Source organism: Eptesicus fuscus, chromosome 8, assembly GCF_027574615.1.
Source record: "Eptesicus fuscus isolate TK198812 chromosome 8, DD_ASM_mEF_20220401, whole genome shotgun sequence".
Taxonomy (NCBI): domain Eukaryota; kingdom Metazoa; phylum Chordata; class Mammalia; order Chiroptera; family Vespertilionidae; genus Eptesicus; species Eptesicus fuscus.
Window position 1 is genome coordinate 97,128,395 of NC_072480.1, and position 18,410 is coordinate 97,146,804.

General features: G+C 44.2%; 1 protein-coding gene and 1 long non-coding RNA gene across 4 annotated transcripts; one reads left to right on the forward strand and one right to left on the reverse strand.

The window, feature by feature from the left end:
- Positions 1-876: 876 nt before the first annotated feature.
- CDKN2AIP (CDKN2A interacting protein) lies at positions 877-14,406 on the reverse strand. Of its 3 annotated transcripts, XM_054720157.1 has the most exons (4): positions 14,054-14,406; positions 13,483-13,613; positions 12,544-12,800; positions 877-912 (listed from the first exon to the last, which is right to left on the reverse strand). In XM_054720157.1, exons 1-4 carry the CDS (start codon positions 14,323-14,325, stop codon positions 886-888), a joined length of 687 nt encoding a protein of 228 aa, XP_054576132.1. In that variant the 5' UTR covers positions 14,326-14,406; the 3' UTR covers positions 877-885. The 3 variants fall into 3 exon arrangements, with proteins under 3 accessions (XP_054576132.1, XP_008150107.2, XP_008150108.1); XM_008151885.3 differs by lacking the exon at positions 877-912 and having other exon boundaries at positions 10,706-12,800; positions 14,054-14,400; XM_008151886.3 differs by lacking the exon at positions 877-912 and having other exon boundaries at positions 12,719-12,800; positions 13,514-13,613.
- Positions 14,407-16,445: 2,039 nt separating this feature from the next.
- On the forward strand, positions 16,446-17,542 carry LOC129150127 (uncharacterized). Its single transcript, XR_008556858.1, has 2 exons — positions 16,446-16,609; positions 17,063-17,542. It is a non-coding gene; the product is annotated as an uncharacterized LOC129150127 (long non-coding RNA).
- The last annotated feature ends 868 nt before the right edge of the window (positions 17,543-18,410 follow it).

Here is an 18,410-nt window from a genome sequence, read left to right on the forward strand (position 1 = left end):
AAAACAGCTGTGATTTGTAGTTAGGGTCTTTTCAAATTTTTTGGAGGTGCTGCTACATTTTTAAGTTGTTTGTCAACACACAATGGAGTAGGCAGCTTGGATTACCAGCCAGCCTAAACTCATTGATAAGTAACTTTGTGTATTCTTTGTCTTGTTAGTGCAAAGACTCCGAAAGTTGTAATTGGTCTTAATTACAGAATTGTTCATGGGTGTAGGTCCAGAATGTTCCTCTTCAATCCCATATATTTTCCTAAAAAAATAGCCATATTGGACCATCAGCCATTTTAAAAAATCAAACACAAATATAAAACAGAAGCATAATTTAAAAAATAAAATGAGAAACACAAGCCAAAAAAAGCTAACAATTTACGTCTCTTCACAATCCACATTTTTCTTCCTTTAGGTCATCAAAGCAGCAGGGATTGGGCAGCTGAGTCACAGTGCATTCAAAAATGTCCTTCTTTAGAAAGGAAATTCCTCTCCAACATTCTACCTGGAGGAGCTTTCTTACTGCTGTCAGTCCGTGACGTGGGGAGATTGGGCGAGTTGCCATTCAGGATGGAGAGGCTGAAACCTTCTTCCCCTCTCCACTGCCCCCTGAATAGTGCTGGCCAGTGATCAGATGGACTCCCTTATATAGTGTCCAAAGCTCACTGAGAAGGGCTCCTGTGAGCGCTGGCCTGAAAGACAATTGATCATGGTGAGTGCTAGCATTGATTGCACAGTGCAAAGCTTTTTAAAGAGTGATTTGTTTCCAATCACAGGCTCTTGTGGAACCCCTAATAACATCTTGCAGAACCCAGGGTTCCCTGGAATTCCAGTTGAGAACCCATTCAAAGATAGTGCAGTTGGATGGGAGCTACTTTATTTATTTATTTTTTATCCTCATGAGGAGATTCTTCCCGTTGATTTCTAGAGAGTGGAAGGGAGGGAGGAGAGAGAGAGGAAACATTGATGTGAGACACATTGACTGGCCACCTCCCGCTTATGCCCCACGGGGGCTGGGGGACCTGCAACCAAGGTACGTGCCTTTGACCAGGAATCAAACCCGTGAACCTTCCCTCCACAGGCTGACGCTCTAACCACTGAGCGAACTGGCCAGGTAGGGACTAGTTTATTTTCTTTTTTTAATTTGTATTTCTTTTAAAATATTTATTGTTCAGATTATTACAGTTGTTCCTCTCTTTCCCCCCACCTGGTTCCCACCCCACCCCATGCCCTTACCACCCCTCCCCCCCGCCACTGTCCTCATCCATAGGTGTATGATTTTTGTCCAGTCTCTTCCCGCACCCCCACACCCCTTTCCCCCCGAGGATTGTCATTCCACTCCCTTTCTATGCCCCTGATTCTATTATATTCACTAGATTATTCTGTTCATCAGATTTTTTATTAACTTGATTTTTAGATTCACTTGTTGGTAGATATGTATTTGTTGTTCATAATTTTTATCTTTACCTTTTTCTTCTTCTTCCTCTTCTTAAAGAATACCTTTCAGCATTTCATATATACTGGTTTGGCGGTGATGCACTCCTTTAGCTTTTTCTTATCTGTGAAGCTCTTTATCTGACCTTCAATTCTAAATGATAACTTTGCTGGGTAGAGTAATCTTGGTTGTAGGTTCTTGCTATTCATCACTTTGAATATTTCTTGCCACTCCCTTCTGGCCTGCATAGCTTCTGTTGAGAAATCAGCTGACAATCGTATGGGTGCTCCCTTGTAGGTAACTAACTGTTTTTCTCTTGCTGCTTTTAATATTCTCTATTGGTCTTTTGCTGTTGGCATTTTAATTATGATGTGTCTTGGTGTGGTCCTCTTTGGATTCCTTTTGTTTGGGGTTCTGTGCGCTTCCTGGACTAGTAAGTCTATTTCTTTCACCAGGTGGGGTAAGTTTTCTGTCATTATTTCCTCAAATAGGTTTTCAGTATCTTGCTCTCTCCCTTCTTCTGGCACCCCAATAATTCTGATGTTGGTACGCTTGAAGTTGTCTGAGGCTCCTTACACTATCTTCATATTTTTGGATTCTTTTTTCTTTTTCGGTTGGGTGTTTTTTGCTTCTTTGTATTTCAAATCTTTGACTTGATTCTTGGGATCCTCTAGTCTGCTGTTGGATCTCTGTATAATATTTTTTATTTCAGTCAGTGTATGCTTAATTTCTAGTTGGTCCTTTTTCATATCCTCGAGGGTCTCACTAAATTTATTGGCCTTTTCTAGAAAATTCTTGAAAAACCTTATAACCGTGGTTTTGAACTCCATATCCAGTCGTTTGCTTTCCTCCATTTCTTTCATTTGCATCCTGTTTCTTTGTCTCCGCATTTTGGCTGCTTCCCTGAGTTGATAGATTGGCTTTGTGTGCTAGGTGTCCAATAGGGCCCAGTGACTCAGTCTCCCCAGTTACCTGAGTTGGACATTCTTGGTGCACCCCTTTGTGGACTGTGTGCACAGTCTTGTTGTAGTTAAGCCTTGATTGTTGTTGTTATCACTGGGAGGAATTGACCTCCAGGCCAATTGGCTGTGAGGATCAGCTGTGTCTACGATGGGAGAACTTCTGTGCTGGAGACACCCTTATGGGGCAAAACTTGCTTCAGTGGGGCTTTGGTGCTCACTGAGTCTGCCCCCTGAGTGTGCCCCTTGGATCTGAGGAGTTGTAATCTAGATGGTCCTACTCTGACCCCTGGGTACACTGGCTCTTGGATCTCCAAAAAGGTGCTAATTTAGCCTCTGCCTGAGGCCACCCAGGAGGAGCTACAGAGAGATCTGCAGATTCCTCTTCTTTGTTTGGGTTTTGGAGGTGCCCAGATGAGGCCCAGCTGTGAAGCAATGCAAGCTGCTGTGGGGCCTTGGGCCTTCTTTTGGATGTTCTGGGTCTCTCTGACTCAGCTGCAGTTTGTTAGGTAAGTTTAGATTTCAAAGGACCAGGCCATTCATATGCAAAAGCCTCTGCACACAGCTTGGATGGGGCGGAGTCTCAGGGCGGAGCAAACAGCAATGGCTTCCCATCAGCCCTGCCCTAAGAGGCCCCTGGGTCTCAGTGTCCCACGGTAATCGCTGCAAGCACCTCTGAGAGAAAGCCGCCCTCGAGTTCCGCCCGCTGCCAGACAGTCCAGTTTCTCCCTGTATGAGTCTGGGTTCCCAGAGTCTCACCCGGAACTGGAGTTCAGAGCAGTCAGGAGCTTGTGTCTCCCTGCGGATGGAAAAAGCCAGCTGCGTACTCAGTTGCCAGCCCTCTCCGCGCGTGTACCTCCGTACCTTTGGACTTTACTTCCGCAGCTCCTCTGAGTCTCAGTGTGCTTTTCTCTTCCCTTCTAGTTGTAGAATTTCCACTCAGCCAGCCTTCCTGTGGTTCTGGATGATGTCTGCTTTGTCTTTTAGTTGTAGTTTTGAAGTGGTTGTGCGAAGTGGCAAGTTCAGGTGTTTACCTATGCCGCCATCTTGGTTTCTCCTTGGGACTAGTTTATTGATGTGGTCAGGTGCCTTCTGAATTGAGACTTGAAGGATGTGAGCTACCAGGCCTTTCATCAATCAGGGCCTTAATCTTAGACTCCGGTTTCTTTCAAAGTTTATGTTTTATTCATTCTCCTCATTGTTTTCGGTAATGGAAAACATTCAGGTGTGGGTTGAAATGGATTTGGATATATAAAAGCAGGGTTCCTCTTCGTTGGCTTTCTATCTGAAGACAGGGAAGCTCCAGCATTCAGGGAAGCCTCAAGCAGTCACTAGTTTTTTGTAGGTGCTTTTTTATGTGTAAGGGTGGTGGTGCTGCATCACATAACCGCAGTGTGGTACATATACACATATGTATATATAACATGACTGTGTGTGTGTGTGTGTGTGTGTGTGTGTGTGCGCGCGCGCGCTCATGTGGTTTTAGAGGCTGAGAAGTCCCAGGATCTGCAGCCTGCAGGCTGGAGACCCAGGATAGCCCATGGTTCCAGTCCGAGTCTGAAGATCTGAGAACCAGGAGAGCAGATGGTATAAATTCCAATCCAAGTGTGAATCTGAAAGCAAGACTGCCGTCCCAGCTTGAACTCTCAGGCAAAGAGCAAATTCTCTCTACTCCACCTTTTTGTTCTACTCAGGCCTCCACTGGATTGGATGAGGCCAACAATGGCTTTCAAAGTCCACAGATTCAAATGTTAATCTCTTCCCTCACAGACACGCCCAGGATAATGTTTAACCAAATATCTGGGCACCTCTGTGGCCCAGGCACGTTGATAAAATTAACCTTCACAACACAATTATGTATGCTATTTCCAGATGATGGATTATGCATACTATTCCCAAATTCATTATTTATTATAGTTGATTTTATTCTGTGTTTACCTTTGAACACTTAAAAATGTTTTGAAAGTGGTAGAACAATGAAATATATTCTTTCCAAATAAAGTCTTTCTTTGAACACATAAAATTGGGGCTTGTAAATTTTTTTAAACAATCTCTGATAATCTGGAGTGAAACATGCTGTTATGTTCCATATTATCTGGAGTGAATCATGCTGTTATGAACACTCCCTTTGACCTCTAGGATACTTGCAATGAAATTTTAGGTCTTTAATGTGATTTTTAAATGCCTGGGATGGATTTTACTGTTACGGCTATGAAGAATGTATAATCAAGTGTTTTAATAATTAGATGTGGCTTTTGGCTATTTGTCCAACTATACTTGAGAGCTGTAAATTTAAGATGTATTTTGCTCAGCAGTGAGAAGTTGATATTTAACCTTTAGAGGTCAGTCAGGCAGTAAGTAAACGAAGTTAGCCACGGAGCACTCATTTCACAGCTCTTCCCACACCCTGCAGCTTCGTTGTGGCATAGTTGCAATTCTGTCCTGTCCACTGTGCCCGAGAAGTCGTCTTGAAAAACTCAACTTGTTTGCCACTGCAGCTGAGATTTTCCTTCCATTACTTGACTCTTAAGAGAAAGTCTTTCTCACTTAAGGACACCTGGCCCTGGAGGCTCCTTTATTAGACCTTTAGGATTTCATGGCAGCCAGTACTTGTGATCAGACATCGTTTAAAGTAAGTAGATCAGTCTTTCAGCAATTACCGAGCGCACGGCAGAACTCATTTTTAAGCTGTGCCACCTTCTATACTGTATCTTGCTCAGAAGCAAGACAGTCAAGTTATTTGTGAAGTTAGAAAGCCAACATCTTAAAGATAAATAGTGGTGGTAAATTCAGACCTCTGTGTGGTAGGCAGAATAACGGACCCCCAAAGAGATCCATGTCCTAATCCCTAGAACCTGTGAATATGCTGTTACATGGCAAAGGAGAATTAATATTGCAGACAATTAATACAGCTGGTCAGATAACCTTAAAATCTGGAGGTTATCTGTGTGAACCCAATATAATCAATCACAGGGGTCCGTATAAGTAGAAAAGGGAGGCAACAAAAGTGGAAGAGAGGCCGGGAAGTCAGAGTCAGAAGAAGGTGTGACGGCAGCAGGAAGATCAGTGTGATGCCAGGTGAGGCCTCCACCCACCATTGCCAGCTTTGCAGACGGGAAGAGGGCCGTGAGCCCAGGAGCAAGCAGCCTCCGGAGGCTGGAAATGGAAGGAAGCAGGCTCTCCCTCAGCCTCCAGAAGACAACCCAGCGCTGCCAATACCTTGATTGGAGCCCAGGGACACCCAAGTTGGATCTAACCTTCAGGTTTGTATTGGTTAAGTCCCAGAATTTGTGGCAATTTGTTAAGCAACAATAGCAAATCAATATGCTGTTAATGTTACTTTAGTTTGTCTACTGTAGGCCAGGGCTCAGTTGGGAAACTTGGCTTTGCTATATGGTGGCATGGATTCCCTTACAATAAAAAGGGATAGATTTTTAAATTCTAAAAAACCACCCAAGTCTACAAAAATTTCACCAATCTGTGTCTTGGGAACAGAGTTGACCTGACCTTTTATTATTTTCTATGTACCACGCTTCTCCTCTTGCTTTATACTGACAGAGATCAAAAGGGGTCAGCAATTTTTGTGTTGTTTTTTTTCCCCACAAATTCTCCCAGAACCAACATCACATTGAAATTTATAGGGTGTCTGACTTCTGAAGTATTCTCTCCTGTGGTTGCAGACAGTAAAAATCTTAAAATCTCTAGGCACTGACATTAGCTTACGTCAGCAAAAGGTGACAACCAAGAAAAAAAAATTAATGGAGCCAAGAAAAAGATGAAAGGGAAACTGAGCAAGAGAGGGTAGGTTTACATCAATGTATAGCAAACGGTGTAATTGAGGGACAATATCTGCAGGAGACCACAAAGCAGACGTGAGTTTTATTCCATTCTTGAGCTGACAATTCTTCATCTGCCTGGTTCCTGAAATTCCCCCAAGGTCTGTGAGTAGAGAAAAAAAATCCTTAACCTAACCCAAGCAGCCTTGCTTCACTTGATGTAATTTTATTTTAGGCTACCGTCTTGAAATAATTCTCTATATAGGAGAATGTTGGAAAAAGTAATTTGTTATTGAGCATTTATAGTGCCCCCAGCATCAACAAATAACTTTAGCATATGCTACCTCCAAGAAGTTTGTTAGAATTTATATGCTATCCATGCTTCACAGAACCAATATTTAATTCAAATTACTTTAAAATGTGTATTTTGATTTCAGAGAGGAAGGGAGAGGGAGATTATAGAAATATCAATGATGAGAATCATTGATCAGGCGCTTCCTGAATGACCCCCCACTAGGGATCGAGCCTGCAACCTGGGCATGTGCCCTGACCAGGAATCAAACTGACCTCCTGGTTCATACATAGGTCAACACTCAACCACTGAGCCACGCTGGCCGGGCTCAAATTATTTCTTAAAAGTAAGATTTTTCTCTTAAGTTTACTCATATGGCAATTGCAGGGATTCCCAAACTCCAAGGGACATTATCCATTGTATCAAATAATATCCATTGTATTTCATGTGAATGGTGCCCCCTGGTGTTGTGCAGCTCAATGGCTCTGTATTTAAGTTCCTGATGCCTTCGGTATTTCTTACTCAAGCCTTTTCCTTTTTCTATCGGAACTTCCTACTGAGTGATGCATAGTTGGGGTAAACCAGGGAGGCTCATTAAATGAAAATCGTCAGTACTCCCACCGCTGCAATCCGGACACAAGTGAAGTTCATGTTGTAGAGTAAGTCAGGACCCACCGTCTCCAATGCCTGCTTCCCTTCACACTTGTCAAAACCTCCCAGGGCTGGAATGAGCGGACTTGCACTTCCTCACTATCTCTGGTAGGGACTTCTGTAGTCACATTATCCTTCTCCTTTCCTGTGAGTCATAATAGGAAATGACTGCTAACAAATGTGAATCACAGGGGAAAGGAATAATTTCAAAATAGTATTCTTATTTTACTTATATTTCTCTTGTTAATTGCATTTATTCAAAGTTTTGAAACCTGAGTACAGAAAGGTGCACATGCTTTACCCCATATTGATTTCCAAACTGCAGGTTGAGTATGTGTGATAACTCCCTCATTAAGTATGGTCCTCCCCCACAGTGCAGATAAACTATAAACACCTACATGGACCTGTATTAGTTTTGATTTCACGTGAACCATGTCTTCCTTAGCTAGTGTAGAAAAGTATTTAAAAAGCAAATGGTGAAGAGCAATGAGGATTATGTTTCAACTACTGATTACATCTTTGACTGTAAATTGTTCCTTTGCATTCTACAAGTAGACTGTCTAGGAAATATTTTGCAATGATTATTTCAGATACATATTTGAGTAGTTACTTCTTTAGAAGTTTCCTAATTTAAATAAATTTTTTCCCAATTTCCTGTGTCATTACACTTATTTTCTGCAACATAGGAAACAAATATGGGACAGCATGTCTCACTGATATTTACATTCAGTGCCCCAAATTAGAACCAAGTCATTGTTCATCTTCTCTTCAACATTTACCAGTTCTGTGAACTGAGGGAAACAATTCATAACGGTCATCAGTTCCCTCATTTGTAACACACAACCAATACCAACCCACCCGACAGGCTTTGGAAAGCCTTTAATAACACGTGCAAAAACATCAACATATTGTGGGTATTCAATAAACAGTAGCTATTCACAGGTGAGTTCTTGAATTGCTGATAGTTCTGTTTTTTGACCTATGTAAATGTTATATGGACATTCAATTAATAATTGGACAAAATATATAAATGGACCTCATGGACTCCTATATTTCACAATTAAAAGTGAATGGTAGCTTTTAGTGTTATTTAATGTTAATTTATGTAATGGTCCCTTAAGCCTGACCTGAGTCCCTACTAATTACAAATTCTAATAGGGCATATTACTTAAAAATAGATTAGTTTCATTTTGTAGTAAACAGATGACTTTCCTCTTACATCCACTCTAACATCTGTTGCAGAAGGAAGCTGGCTGTCTACACTGGGCCTCCTAGTTGCTAACCCCACTCCTGCTCATAGTCCAGAGGTGCTGCAGGAATTGAGAATGGGAAGTAGGGATGATATAGCCTTATGACAGACAGTTATCCCAGCCAATGGCAGCACCAGCAGCCCCCAAGAATTTGGGTTAAAAACTCACGACACCACCATTCTTCAAAGTCTACTTTCTAACTTTTTAAAAAATATATTTTTATTGACTTCAGAGAGGAAGAAAGAGAAAAAATTATCGAGAGAATCATTGGTCAGCTGCCTCCTGCACACCCCCTACTGGGGATCAAGCCCAAAACCCTGGCATGTGCCCTTGACCAGAATTGAACCTGGGACCCTTCAGTCTGCGGGCTGATGCTCTATCCACTGAGCCAAACCAGCTAGGGCCCAACTTTCTAACTTTACCATTAAAAAAAGGAAAATTCTGATTTTAACAATGTTAAGAAAAATCGATCTTGTTTTTGTTTCCCGTCTTAATAATCTATTTTACTCACTAAACCTGATTGCAAACTATTTTAGGATTTATTTTATTGATTTTTTACAGAGAGGAAGGGAGAGGGATAGAGTCAGAAACATCAATGGGAGAGAAACATCGATCAGCTGCCTCTTGCACACCTCCTACTGGGGATGTGCACGCAACCAAGGTACATGCCCTTGACCAGAATCGAACCTGGGACCTTTCAATCCGCAGGCCAACGCTCTATCCACTGAACAAACCAGTTAGGGCTATTTTAGGATTTTTAAAAACAAACTTCAACTGCACCCATAAGGGATAATTCCCTAGTTGAGAATATTCAAGACAGGCAAGTACTAAGGAGAAGCATTAATAAAGAGCTACTGATGTGACTCATTTCAAGGAACCGAAGCTTTGAAGATGTGGTCACTAACAATTAACTAGCTGAAAATCAGTCTGAGAGGGATTTTCAAAAACTTTACCATTTGGAGAAGGTAAGCAATACAACATAGTGTAAAAGCTTGGGCTCTGGAATCAGGGGTTTGAAATCGATCTTTGACCAAATTACTTTTTTCAGTTTCTTCATCTGAAAAATGGGCCAAATGAGCACAGCTACTCATAAGGCTGTGAGGAAATCAGAACACATGTCTAAGCAGTTAATAAACTAAGGAATACTGCATTACAGTGGGCACTTGCAGTATATTATCTTGCTTAATCTTCAATGCACTCTGTGGCATTGAAGTCCTACTTTACAGATGACGTTTAAAGGCTCAAGTCCCAGAGGGAGCCTAGATTCTCAATACAATTCCCAAGTTTGATTTCTTCTGCACTATACTATCTTAAAGAATTACAAAGTATGCATTTTTCTTAAATCATGAATTCTTTAAAAATTTCAAGGGATTGAAGCTTTTAGTAAGTTTATAGCAAGTAAATGTTTAAAAATTAAACAGTATTTGTTTTTACACTAAGCAGCTCCCTCCAACTCTACCATATCAAAAGGTTACTAGAATTTAAAATATTTTCAATAACCTTTAACTTGAAACAAGCCAATTTAGAAATTTACCAAACTACCTAGATACATTATAGAAATTTATTCTTTGTAATATTTGGCTCATTTTTCTGACAATCGTCATCCAACAAAATACACATTCCAAGAATAAGGAAAGCGAGGTAATTAGAAGTGCTTCCACCCATTCATGTTATTGCTTCTCACAACCCATTTATAGAATATGAAGATAACGTCAATATAAAATTTAACATTCTCAAGTCATTCATTTTTAAACGTTATCTGGTGAAACAGAAACAACTCTGATTATTTCAAGTACATAAAGTATCCTTATCTATTATTTCTAGAATATAAAATAGAAATAACTTCTACCTATTTAAATTGTGCTACTTATGTTCTGTTTACCTATTCTAATATTACTGGCATGAGAGAGGCCATTTCTTGATTTTTCTCTTACATTATCACTATTACTGCTCAATTTGCAGTATCTCAAAAGCCAGAAGAAAAGCCACAAAGATAACAAGACATCTTGGGCCACTGAAGAAAAATGAAACAATATATCACAATGGAATAATACAATTAGAATCACCCAAGACACAAAAAACAGGATTCCATTTCATGACTAACAAAGGTATGTCAATTGAACAAGTTCATTAAAGAGCTGAGCATGGCTCTCTATTCTTCCCAGTATTAAGATTTGTAAACAAATGACTATCCAGTTCTAGATTGGCCAACTGTACCTTCTCTATTCATAAAGTTGTATATCAGCTATGAAAAACTACTCGGTTGTAATTTACAATGACTAATAGCAGGAAGTTTATTTGTAGGAATTAGTTCTGACTTAAGGGGAAAAAAAACACAACTTCTTGAAAAGGTAAAATAGCTTAAAGCATTTAATATCTAAACAAATCAATCTGTTAATAGCAGTAGTCACAAAATATGTTTAATATAGAAACCCACATTTGTCTTAAGAAAAAGTGTAAATTGTATTTTACCTCAAAACATAAATTATTAACCCACTTAAAGAATCTGCAGTGGTCAAAATCATGAATTTTAAACAACCTCAGAATAAAATAACCTTAAGTACTTTATACTGCTTTATATCTAAAAAATGCTTACAACTTCTCATAAAAATAGTCTGAGGCAACTATTTTTTCTTTTATTATTTAACAGACACATTCAACATTATGGGCAACATTCTTAAAACCTTAAGCTTCAGACTTTCAAATACTATGGTCCCCTTTTCTTGATGTGGGAGGTTTAGTCCACTAGGAGAAAAAAAAAAGCATGGTAGACAACTTAATGTAATTTTACCAAATCAAAGGCAGTACAAAAGTTTTAAGACTACAGAACTACACACCGTACCTAATGCATCATTAAAAATAGAAGACAGTATTTCCCTCAGCAAATAAAACAGCATACTGGGATGCTGTTAATGTGTATCTTTTAATGTGCACTGTCATTCATCAGTTATTTACAACTTCTACTGTGTGAAGAGAACTAGAATGTAAATTTTCTGCAAAACTGGAAAAAAGCAATACAAAATTTGTGAAAGCCTGTTTATATGATACAAAAGTCAGTTTTTCTCTTCCAATACCAGATACTGTATGCGGTGATATTTTGCACATATTATAGTAATTCTTGAGGATGTTTTAATGCTGGAGGTAAGTTTACGGGCCTTGATTCTTCATCAAGGAGCACTAGGTCTTCTATTTCACTGCCTCTGTACTTCCTTTTACATATTTTTACTACCACCTTTTTCTTGAGAAATACCTTTAATGCTTCTCTTGATGCAACTGCTTTTGCATTTTCTTTGCTTTTTCCACAGCCAGTGCCCAAATACACAGACTTGCATCTCAATTCACAAACAATACTTTCTTGAGAGCTTTTACTTTGAGGCAGATCTGCCAGTTCTTTTAGCGGGACAAAAAACACATCCAGTGTTGCTTTCAGAGCCTCAATAGCTGCGTTTAAGAGCTCTCCGTGATTCACACTGGGACTAAAGCCACCAACAGCTACCAACTTCCACGCCACCGTTTTATACAGTCTATTGAAAAAAGGTTGCTTCTGTTTCACATCTTCATTGGTTAACTTGCAGTAAGAGAATCTGACAGAACTCTCACTCGACTGGGAAGTACTTTTAGAAGGCAACTGGGATGTGCTAGTCTGAGAACTACTCTTAGAAGCCAGTTGGGACACACCTGCTAAGGAAGTGCTTTTGGAAACCAGAGATCCACTGGTCTGTGGGCTGCTCTTAGCAGCTAAGAGCGATGCAGCTACCTGCGAAGTGCTTTTGGAAGTCAGCATTGATGTGTTGACTGACGTGCTGTTCTTGGGAGTTGGTAAGGATGTGCCTGATGAAGAACTGTTTTTAGAAACCGATGGTGAAACATTTGCCTCTGCACTGGTTTTGGAAGTTAACCCACTTGAAGCTGTCTCTGAACTAGGTTTAGAAGACAACAGTGGCAACTCTACTTCTGCGCTTCCCGAGGAGCCCAACAATGGCACCTCAACCTCTGAGATGCTTGGAGAAGCTGAGACGGAAGAGCCTTCCAGAGCACTCTTTTTAGGTGATCCACTTTGTTGACGGGAATCAGTGGACTGGGTCACATGACTATTCACACTGGATTTCAACAACGAAGAAACAATCGATGCTGAACCATGTTTATCTGGGGCTTCTGACTCAGAAGCCTTTCCAGACACTGCTGCTGTTACCTGAGAGGAAATGCTGCTCTGGCTGGAAGCTGACTGATCGCCATCACTTGTAGAGCTACGCTGATCTGAGGTGCCAAAGCTCCGAGTGGAGTTCCCACCACTCTCTGATTTGGTAGAGGACCCCGTACACACTGAGTTGTTTTCCTGCTGAGCTGATGCGTGTTCTGTTTTGGCAGAAATCTTTGCATGATCTTGCTCAACTGCAGAATTGTTACTTCCTTCCACAACTCGTTTTTTCGTTGGCTCTTCTACCCCTTCTAAAAAAAAAAAAGAAAAGGAAAACAGATATGTGACTAGTCCACCTCATACACATCAGCTAAAAATTTAGAAGACAGATACTCATTAAAATAAAGGCACAAGGCAAATATATTTTAGAACCAGTAGTTTCTTTAAAACGGGTGGAATAGCCTTGGCCAGTGTGGTTTAGTTGGTTGGAGCTTCATCCAGTACATCAAAAGGTGGCTGGTTTGATTCCCCGTCAGGACACATCTCAGGCTGCAGGTTCAATCCCAGTCAGGGTGCGTGTGATCTGATCAGCAACCAATGGATGTTTCTCTCTCTCTCTCCCCCCTTCCTCTCTCTACAATCAATAAAAAAATAAAATAAAATAAAAAGGCGGCCTTCCCTGGTCCCTTAATTTAAAAATAAACAAAACATGTGAAATAACTTCATTAATTTCTTAAACAGCACTGAAGAGCATCATTCATTTCTAATATCAAAAAATCAACAACAAAGACATGTGACACTTCAAAATCTAAAAGCAGTTAGAGGAAAACTATCAAATTCAGAGCCTAAAACACAGACACACAATTCAGTTTTGACATTTCACTTGATTAGCATTATATAAATGCCAGACCGTTAAAAAGTAGTAACAATTCCTAATGATATCAAACTTATATTCTAAACTCCTATGTATGTTCACATCTATGATCTGCTAACCATTGCTACTTGATATCCCTCTTTTCTTCACCTTGGCAACCAGTTCGTCTCGTGTTGTATGGATTGGAGCATCTGTCACTTTGATGCCTTCAGCCATACTAAGTATTTTATCCATAACTTTTTGAGGGTACCTGAAAAAGAAGGAAAAGCCACTTTTAAGAGGTGTTTTTGTCCAACGCCACTACTTCTGGGGTGCCAAACCGGCCGCAGGAACGGCAATTCCTGGTTGCAATGGAGAAAGTGTAACCAACCGCCGGGCACTTTCCCGGAACCTCAGGAACCAGTGCGCCGGCGTCTGGGGGGCGGGCCCCTCCGGATCCCCCGTAAACTCGGTGCCGGTCCACAAGAGGGTCGTCCGCCAACAACGCCGCCAGCAGCGCCCCCACCCAAGCGGGGCACCCACAGACCGCTCGGCACGTCGGCTTCCGGCAGGTTCGCCCTTCTTACCCTAGAGGGCAGGCGGCCCCGCCATTCCCGCGCTCCCCAACTTCCCCTCCCCGCGGCGGGCCCCGGGCCGCCGCCGGGGCCGAAGACAAAACCCGGGGCTGCTCGGGGGCGCGCCCCCACTCACCGGCACCCGAGGAAGACGTGGTTGGCCCAGGCCATGGAGAAGGAGATGAGCTGCTGCAGCTGCCGGCCGCGGGCGCCGCTCTCGGCGCCGGCAGCTTCCTCCGCGGCCGTGGGGGCCGCGCCGGCCGCGGGGGCCAGGTCCCCGGCATTGCGGAGCAGGAACTCCCGGCGGTGGCGCCAGTGTTTGTCCGTCTCGCCGTCGCAGCGCAGCGCCTCCACCCAGGCGGCCGCCCGCGGGTTCTGGCTCAGGAACTCCGACACCTCCTGCGCCATGTTGGGCCTGCAGGTCGCGGAGGCCGCGAGCGGACGCGGCGCCGGGAGCGAGGCGGGGGCGCCGGGCGAGCGGCCCTGTCACTGCGGCCTGCACCGCCGGCCCTCCGGAGAACGCCCCTCAGGAGGCCCCGGCCCCAAACAACAGCGCCCGAGCCGCCGATCCGCCCACTTCCGCCCGCCGCCGGCTCCTTCCCTTTTATAACCTCGCCGCCGCCGAGCGCGTGCGTCCTTCCGGCGCGGCTCTCCCAGGACGCTTTGCGGCGCGCGAGCCGCCGCGACGCTGAGACCCCGCCGCGGCGGAGGGCGCTCGCTGGGGGCGGGGCGCGGAGGGCGGGGCGGCGGTGCTCGTGCTCCCGCCCGCGAGGGCGGGCCGCCTGGGGTTCCCTGGCGCCGGGCCCCGAGCCCCGACGCGAGCGTTCGGCGGGCTTTGTGACGCCGCGAGCTCCGCCGCCCTCCCCCGCGGGCCGCCTCGGCGCCGGGAGTCCTGGGCGGAGGACGGCGGGTTCCCGGCAGCGGCCCAGCCGGGCCAAGCCCTCCTCGGCGTGCGCCTCCGCCCGAGACGCTGGTTTTGAGCGGAGCCAACCCAAAAGCCCGCCTCCATTTCTTTTTCGTTTTAATTTAAATTCTTATTGTTGAAAGTATTACATATGTCTCTTCCCCCCTTGACCTCTCCGGGGCGGGGGAGGATAACATCGCCTCCCTCTTCGGAACCGAGGGCTGCGTTGGAGGGAGACCCGCGCAGCGCTCCGAGGCCGTCCGTGCGGGCGGCGCGTTTGGGGCGCGGAGTCCGTGAACACAAACACAGACGGGAAATAGCGCGGTTTAACGATTAGCCCGGCTCCGGGGCCCTGCGGAGCCCAGTCTCACTCTCGGCCTTGCCCCGCTGGGTCGGGTTCCGGGTGGTCTCCGCAGTTCGCCCGCGATCCCCGCCGCCTCCGGGGCGATGCTGGTGGTGCCCACGCCGCCTCCGGGGCGATGCTGGTGGTGCCCACGCCGCCTCCGGGGCGATGCTGGTGGTGCCCACGCCGCCTCCCGGGGGCGATGCTGGTGGTGCCCACGCCGCCTCCGGGGCGATGCTGGTGGTGCCCACGCTGCCTCCGGGGGGGGGCGATGCTGGTGGTGCCCACGCCGCCTCCCGGGGGCGATGCTGGTGGTGCCCACGCCGCCTCCCGGGGCGATGCTGGTGGTGCCCACGCTGCCTCCGGGGGCGATGCTGGTGGTGCCCACGCCGCCTGGGGGGGGGGGGGCGATGCGGTGGTGCCCACGCCGCCTCCCGGGGGGGGGGGCGATGCTGGTGGTGCCCACGCCGCCTCCCGGGGGCGATGCTGGTGGTGCCCACGCCGCCTCCCGGGGGCGATGCTGGTGGTGCCCACGCCGCCTCCCGGGGGCGATGCGGTGGTGCCCACGCCGCCTCCGGGGCGATGCTGGTGGTGCCCACGCCGCCTCCCGGGGGCGATGCTGGTGGTGCCCACGCCGCCTCCCGGGGCGATGCTGGTGGCGCCCAGGCCGCGCCGAGGCCAGGACGCCCTGCATCTGTTTGCTGAAACAGGGACTCCACTGCACAGCAGCCCGAGCGGCGTGGGAAAGGGCCTGTGGGTCCCCACCGCCCACACCTGCCCCCCTGAGCTCCTTCCCCCTCTGCCTAGAATGCCCCCTTAACATGTGCTGCCGCTCGGTTATTCTGTTTCCAATTTCAGGTATATGTATAATGTAAGATTGACAATAAGCTAAAATAGGTGCTGTATAATAAGCTTAAATTACGAAATGAAAAAGCTCCTTTTACTAAATGTGGGTTTTGAAAAGTGCTTGAATCAGAATAAGCAAGAAAAAAAAGGTCACTTAGGTAACAGTTTTTAAAAGCCATGTAATGTATACAGGGTGGGGCAAAAGTAAGTTTACAGTTGTTTACATGGAAAATAATACAATCATTAAGAATACATGTATACAAGAATAAAATTTCAATTAGACTTTTGCCCCACCCCATATACATGCTGGAATAATACAAATTCAACTATTATGTGAACATCATATTGCCACTTTGCTGCCAGGCCAAAAGAAGCTGCATGGAAACATAGGCAAACAATTTTTTTTTTTTAATTTGGGATTTTGCTTCAGGTTTTGCTCATCTTTCCAGGGAAAATTGCTGAAATTTTGGAGGAGTGAAAGGATGAGGAAATCCTTTAACTTAAGATGCAGTTTAAGATGGAAAATATTATGGTCTTTCCTTCCATGAATTCTTTGGCAAGGGAAGATCAAGTAAAATAATCTATGATTACATACCTAGGTAAGATTTGTGCTTTTTTTTTTTTTTTTAAATCCTCACCTGAGGATATGTTCTCATTGATTTTTTTTTTCTTTTTTTTTCTTTTTTTCATTTTTATTGGTTTTTAGAGAGGAAGGGAGAGAGAGAGAAACATGGATCTGCTGCCTCCCATATGTGTCAAGACCTTTTTTAGGTTCACGGGATGGTGTTCCAACCAACTGAGCCGCCCGGCCAGGGCTTTTTCGGGGGTGCGTTTTAAACCAAGAATGTTCTCACTTTTTGTTGTTGTTGTCCTCTAGCTTTCCACCCATGGTTTTCATTGCCTTGGGTGGAGAGCAAATAGAGCCTGAATTTCAAAATTATTTTTTTAACTTATAATAATGGCAATATAATCTGAAAGCTGGAGTTCTTATTTGAAAGAACCAGATGCTTGACAGAAAAACTACATTTTTTTTTTTTTTTATTCCTATACAGTTGACTTTGCATATAAAGATTCAGGGCGGAGACCATGGACTACAACGTTGGGAAAAAATCGCATTCACTTATTTTTTAAAGGCCTTCTCACCCTAAAGAGACGAATTCCATATTTCTTTCTGGTCTGGAGGGATTCAGAGAGAAAAGATGAGAAGACAACAAGTGAAAATCAGTGGGGTTTGGGGTGCGGTGCAGTGGAAGAGGGAAGTGGCTCTGCCTGGACCATTTTGTTTTATGTTAAACCTTAATGTTAATAAATGCCAACACATCTGTTTGCTGCTGTGAGAATGACACCGACATGGGAAGGAAAGCCAGATGTGATTCCGCTGTCCAGGAAGGCCTCGCGTAGAGCCTCATTGTACTTTACTGGCAGATACTGCATTTTCACAACATCGAGGCGAGACCCTCCACCAGCAAAAGGATTACAACTCACTGAAGGCTCAGAGTTTATTTCTTAGCAATAAAGTATTTTTTAATTAAGGTTTGTCCATTGTTTTTTAGGCATGATTCTGTTGCACACTTAATAGCCTACAGATAGCATAGTGTAAACGGAACTTTTATGTGCACTGGGAAACCAAAATATTCATGTGATTCACTTCATTGTGATATCGACTTGATTGCAGTGGTCTGGAGCCAAACTGGCAATGCCTCAGGTATGCCTGTGCCTTCCTTTCCTGTGGCATAGCGATTACTTCAATTTTAGAAAGACTCCTTGGGTACCTACCGATGGGAAGAAATGGAGAACTATGGACTTTCTCTACAGGTTCACAAATTCTAGTTTGACTAATTTCAGTTACAAGTGACAAAAGTTATGATTTAAAATGGCTTTTGCTTAAATAAAAAGGGAATTTATTGGCCGTGACTGACAGTCCAGGGAGTGGACTGTGGGCTCCAGGTACAATATATTGTAATCAGGCGGCCTGTTTCTCCTCATCTCTAGACGTGGCTTTCTTTGTGTTAGCTTCAGTCTTGGGCAAGCTCTTCCTACATAGTCCTGAGGTTCTGTTAAAAATCCATTGGTTTTGTTGGGTCATACATGTATCCCTTAAATAAACACTCACACCAAGGGTATGAAATTTTCTGATTGTACAGATCTGAGTCATGGGTACACCCTAAGGATAATAAAACATCTGAGTAGGGTCAATATCATGCAAGGAAAATAACAAACTCAATAATCCAAAGAATTTACACTCAAGGAAATGGAGATAACAGCCATGTGAACAGAAAAATTTTTTCAAAAACATATGGTAGGAAGCAGTTTCAAACGACTAAGGCAGTTCTCCTGTGGGAGGGTCTGTTATCAGGATTACTTCTTTTTCTTCACATTTTAGCCAAAATGTGGCTATAA

Excerpts from the sequence above, each read along its gene's own strand:
- CDKN2AIP (XM_008151885.3), bottom strand. The coding sequence starts at position 14,325 with ATGGCGCAGGAGGTGTCGGAGTTCCTGAGCCAGAACCCGCGGGCGGCC. Across the intron at positions 13,614-14,053 it reads CACGTCTTCCTCGGGTGCCG|GTACCCTCAAAAAGTTATGG; the intron begins GTGAGTGGGGGC and ends CTTCTTTTTCAG. Across the intron at positions 12,801-13,482 it reads AGGGATATCAAGTAGCAATG|AAGGGGTAGAAGAGCCAACG; the intron begins GTTAGCAGATCA and ends TTTTTTTTTTAG.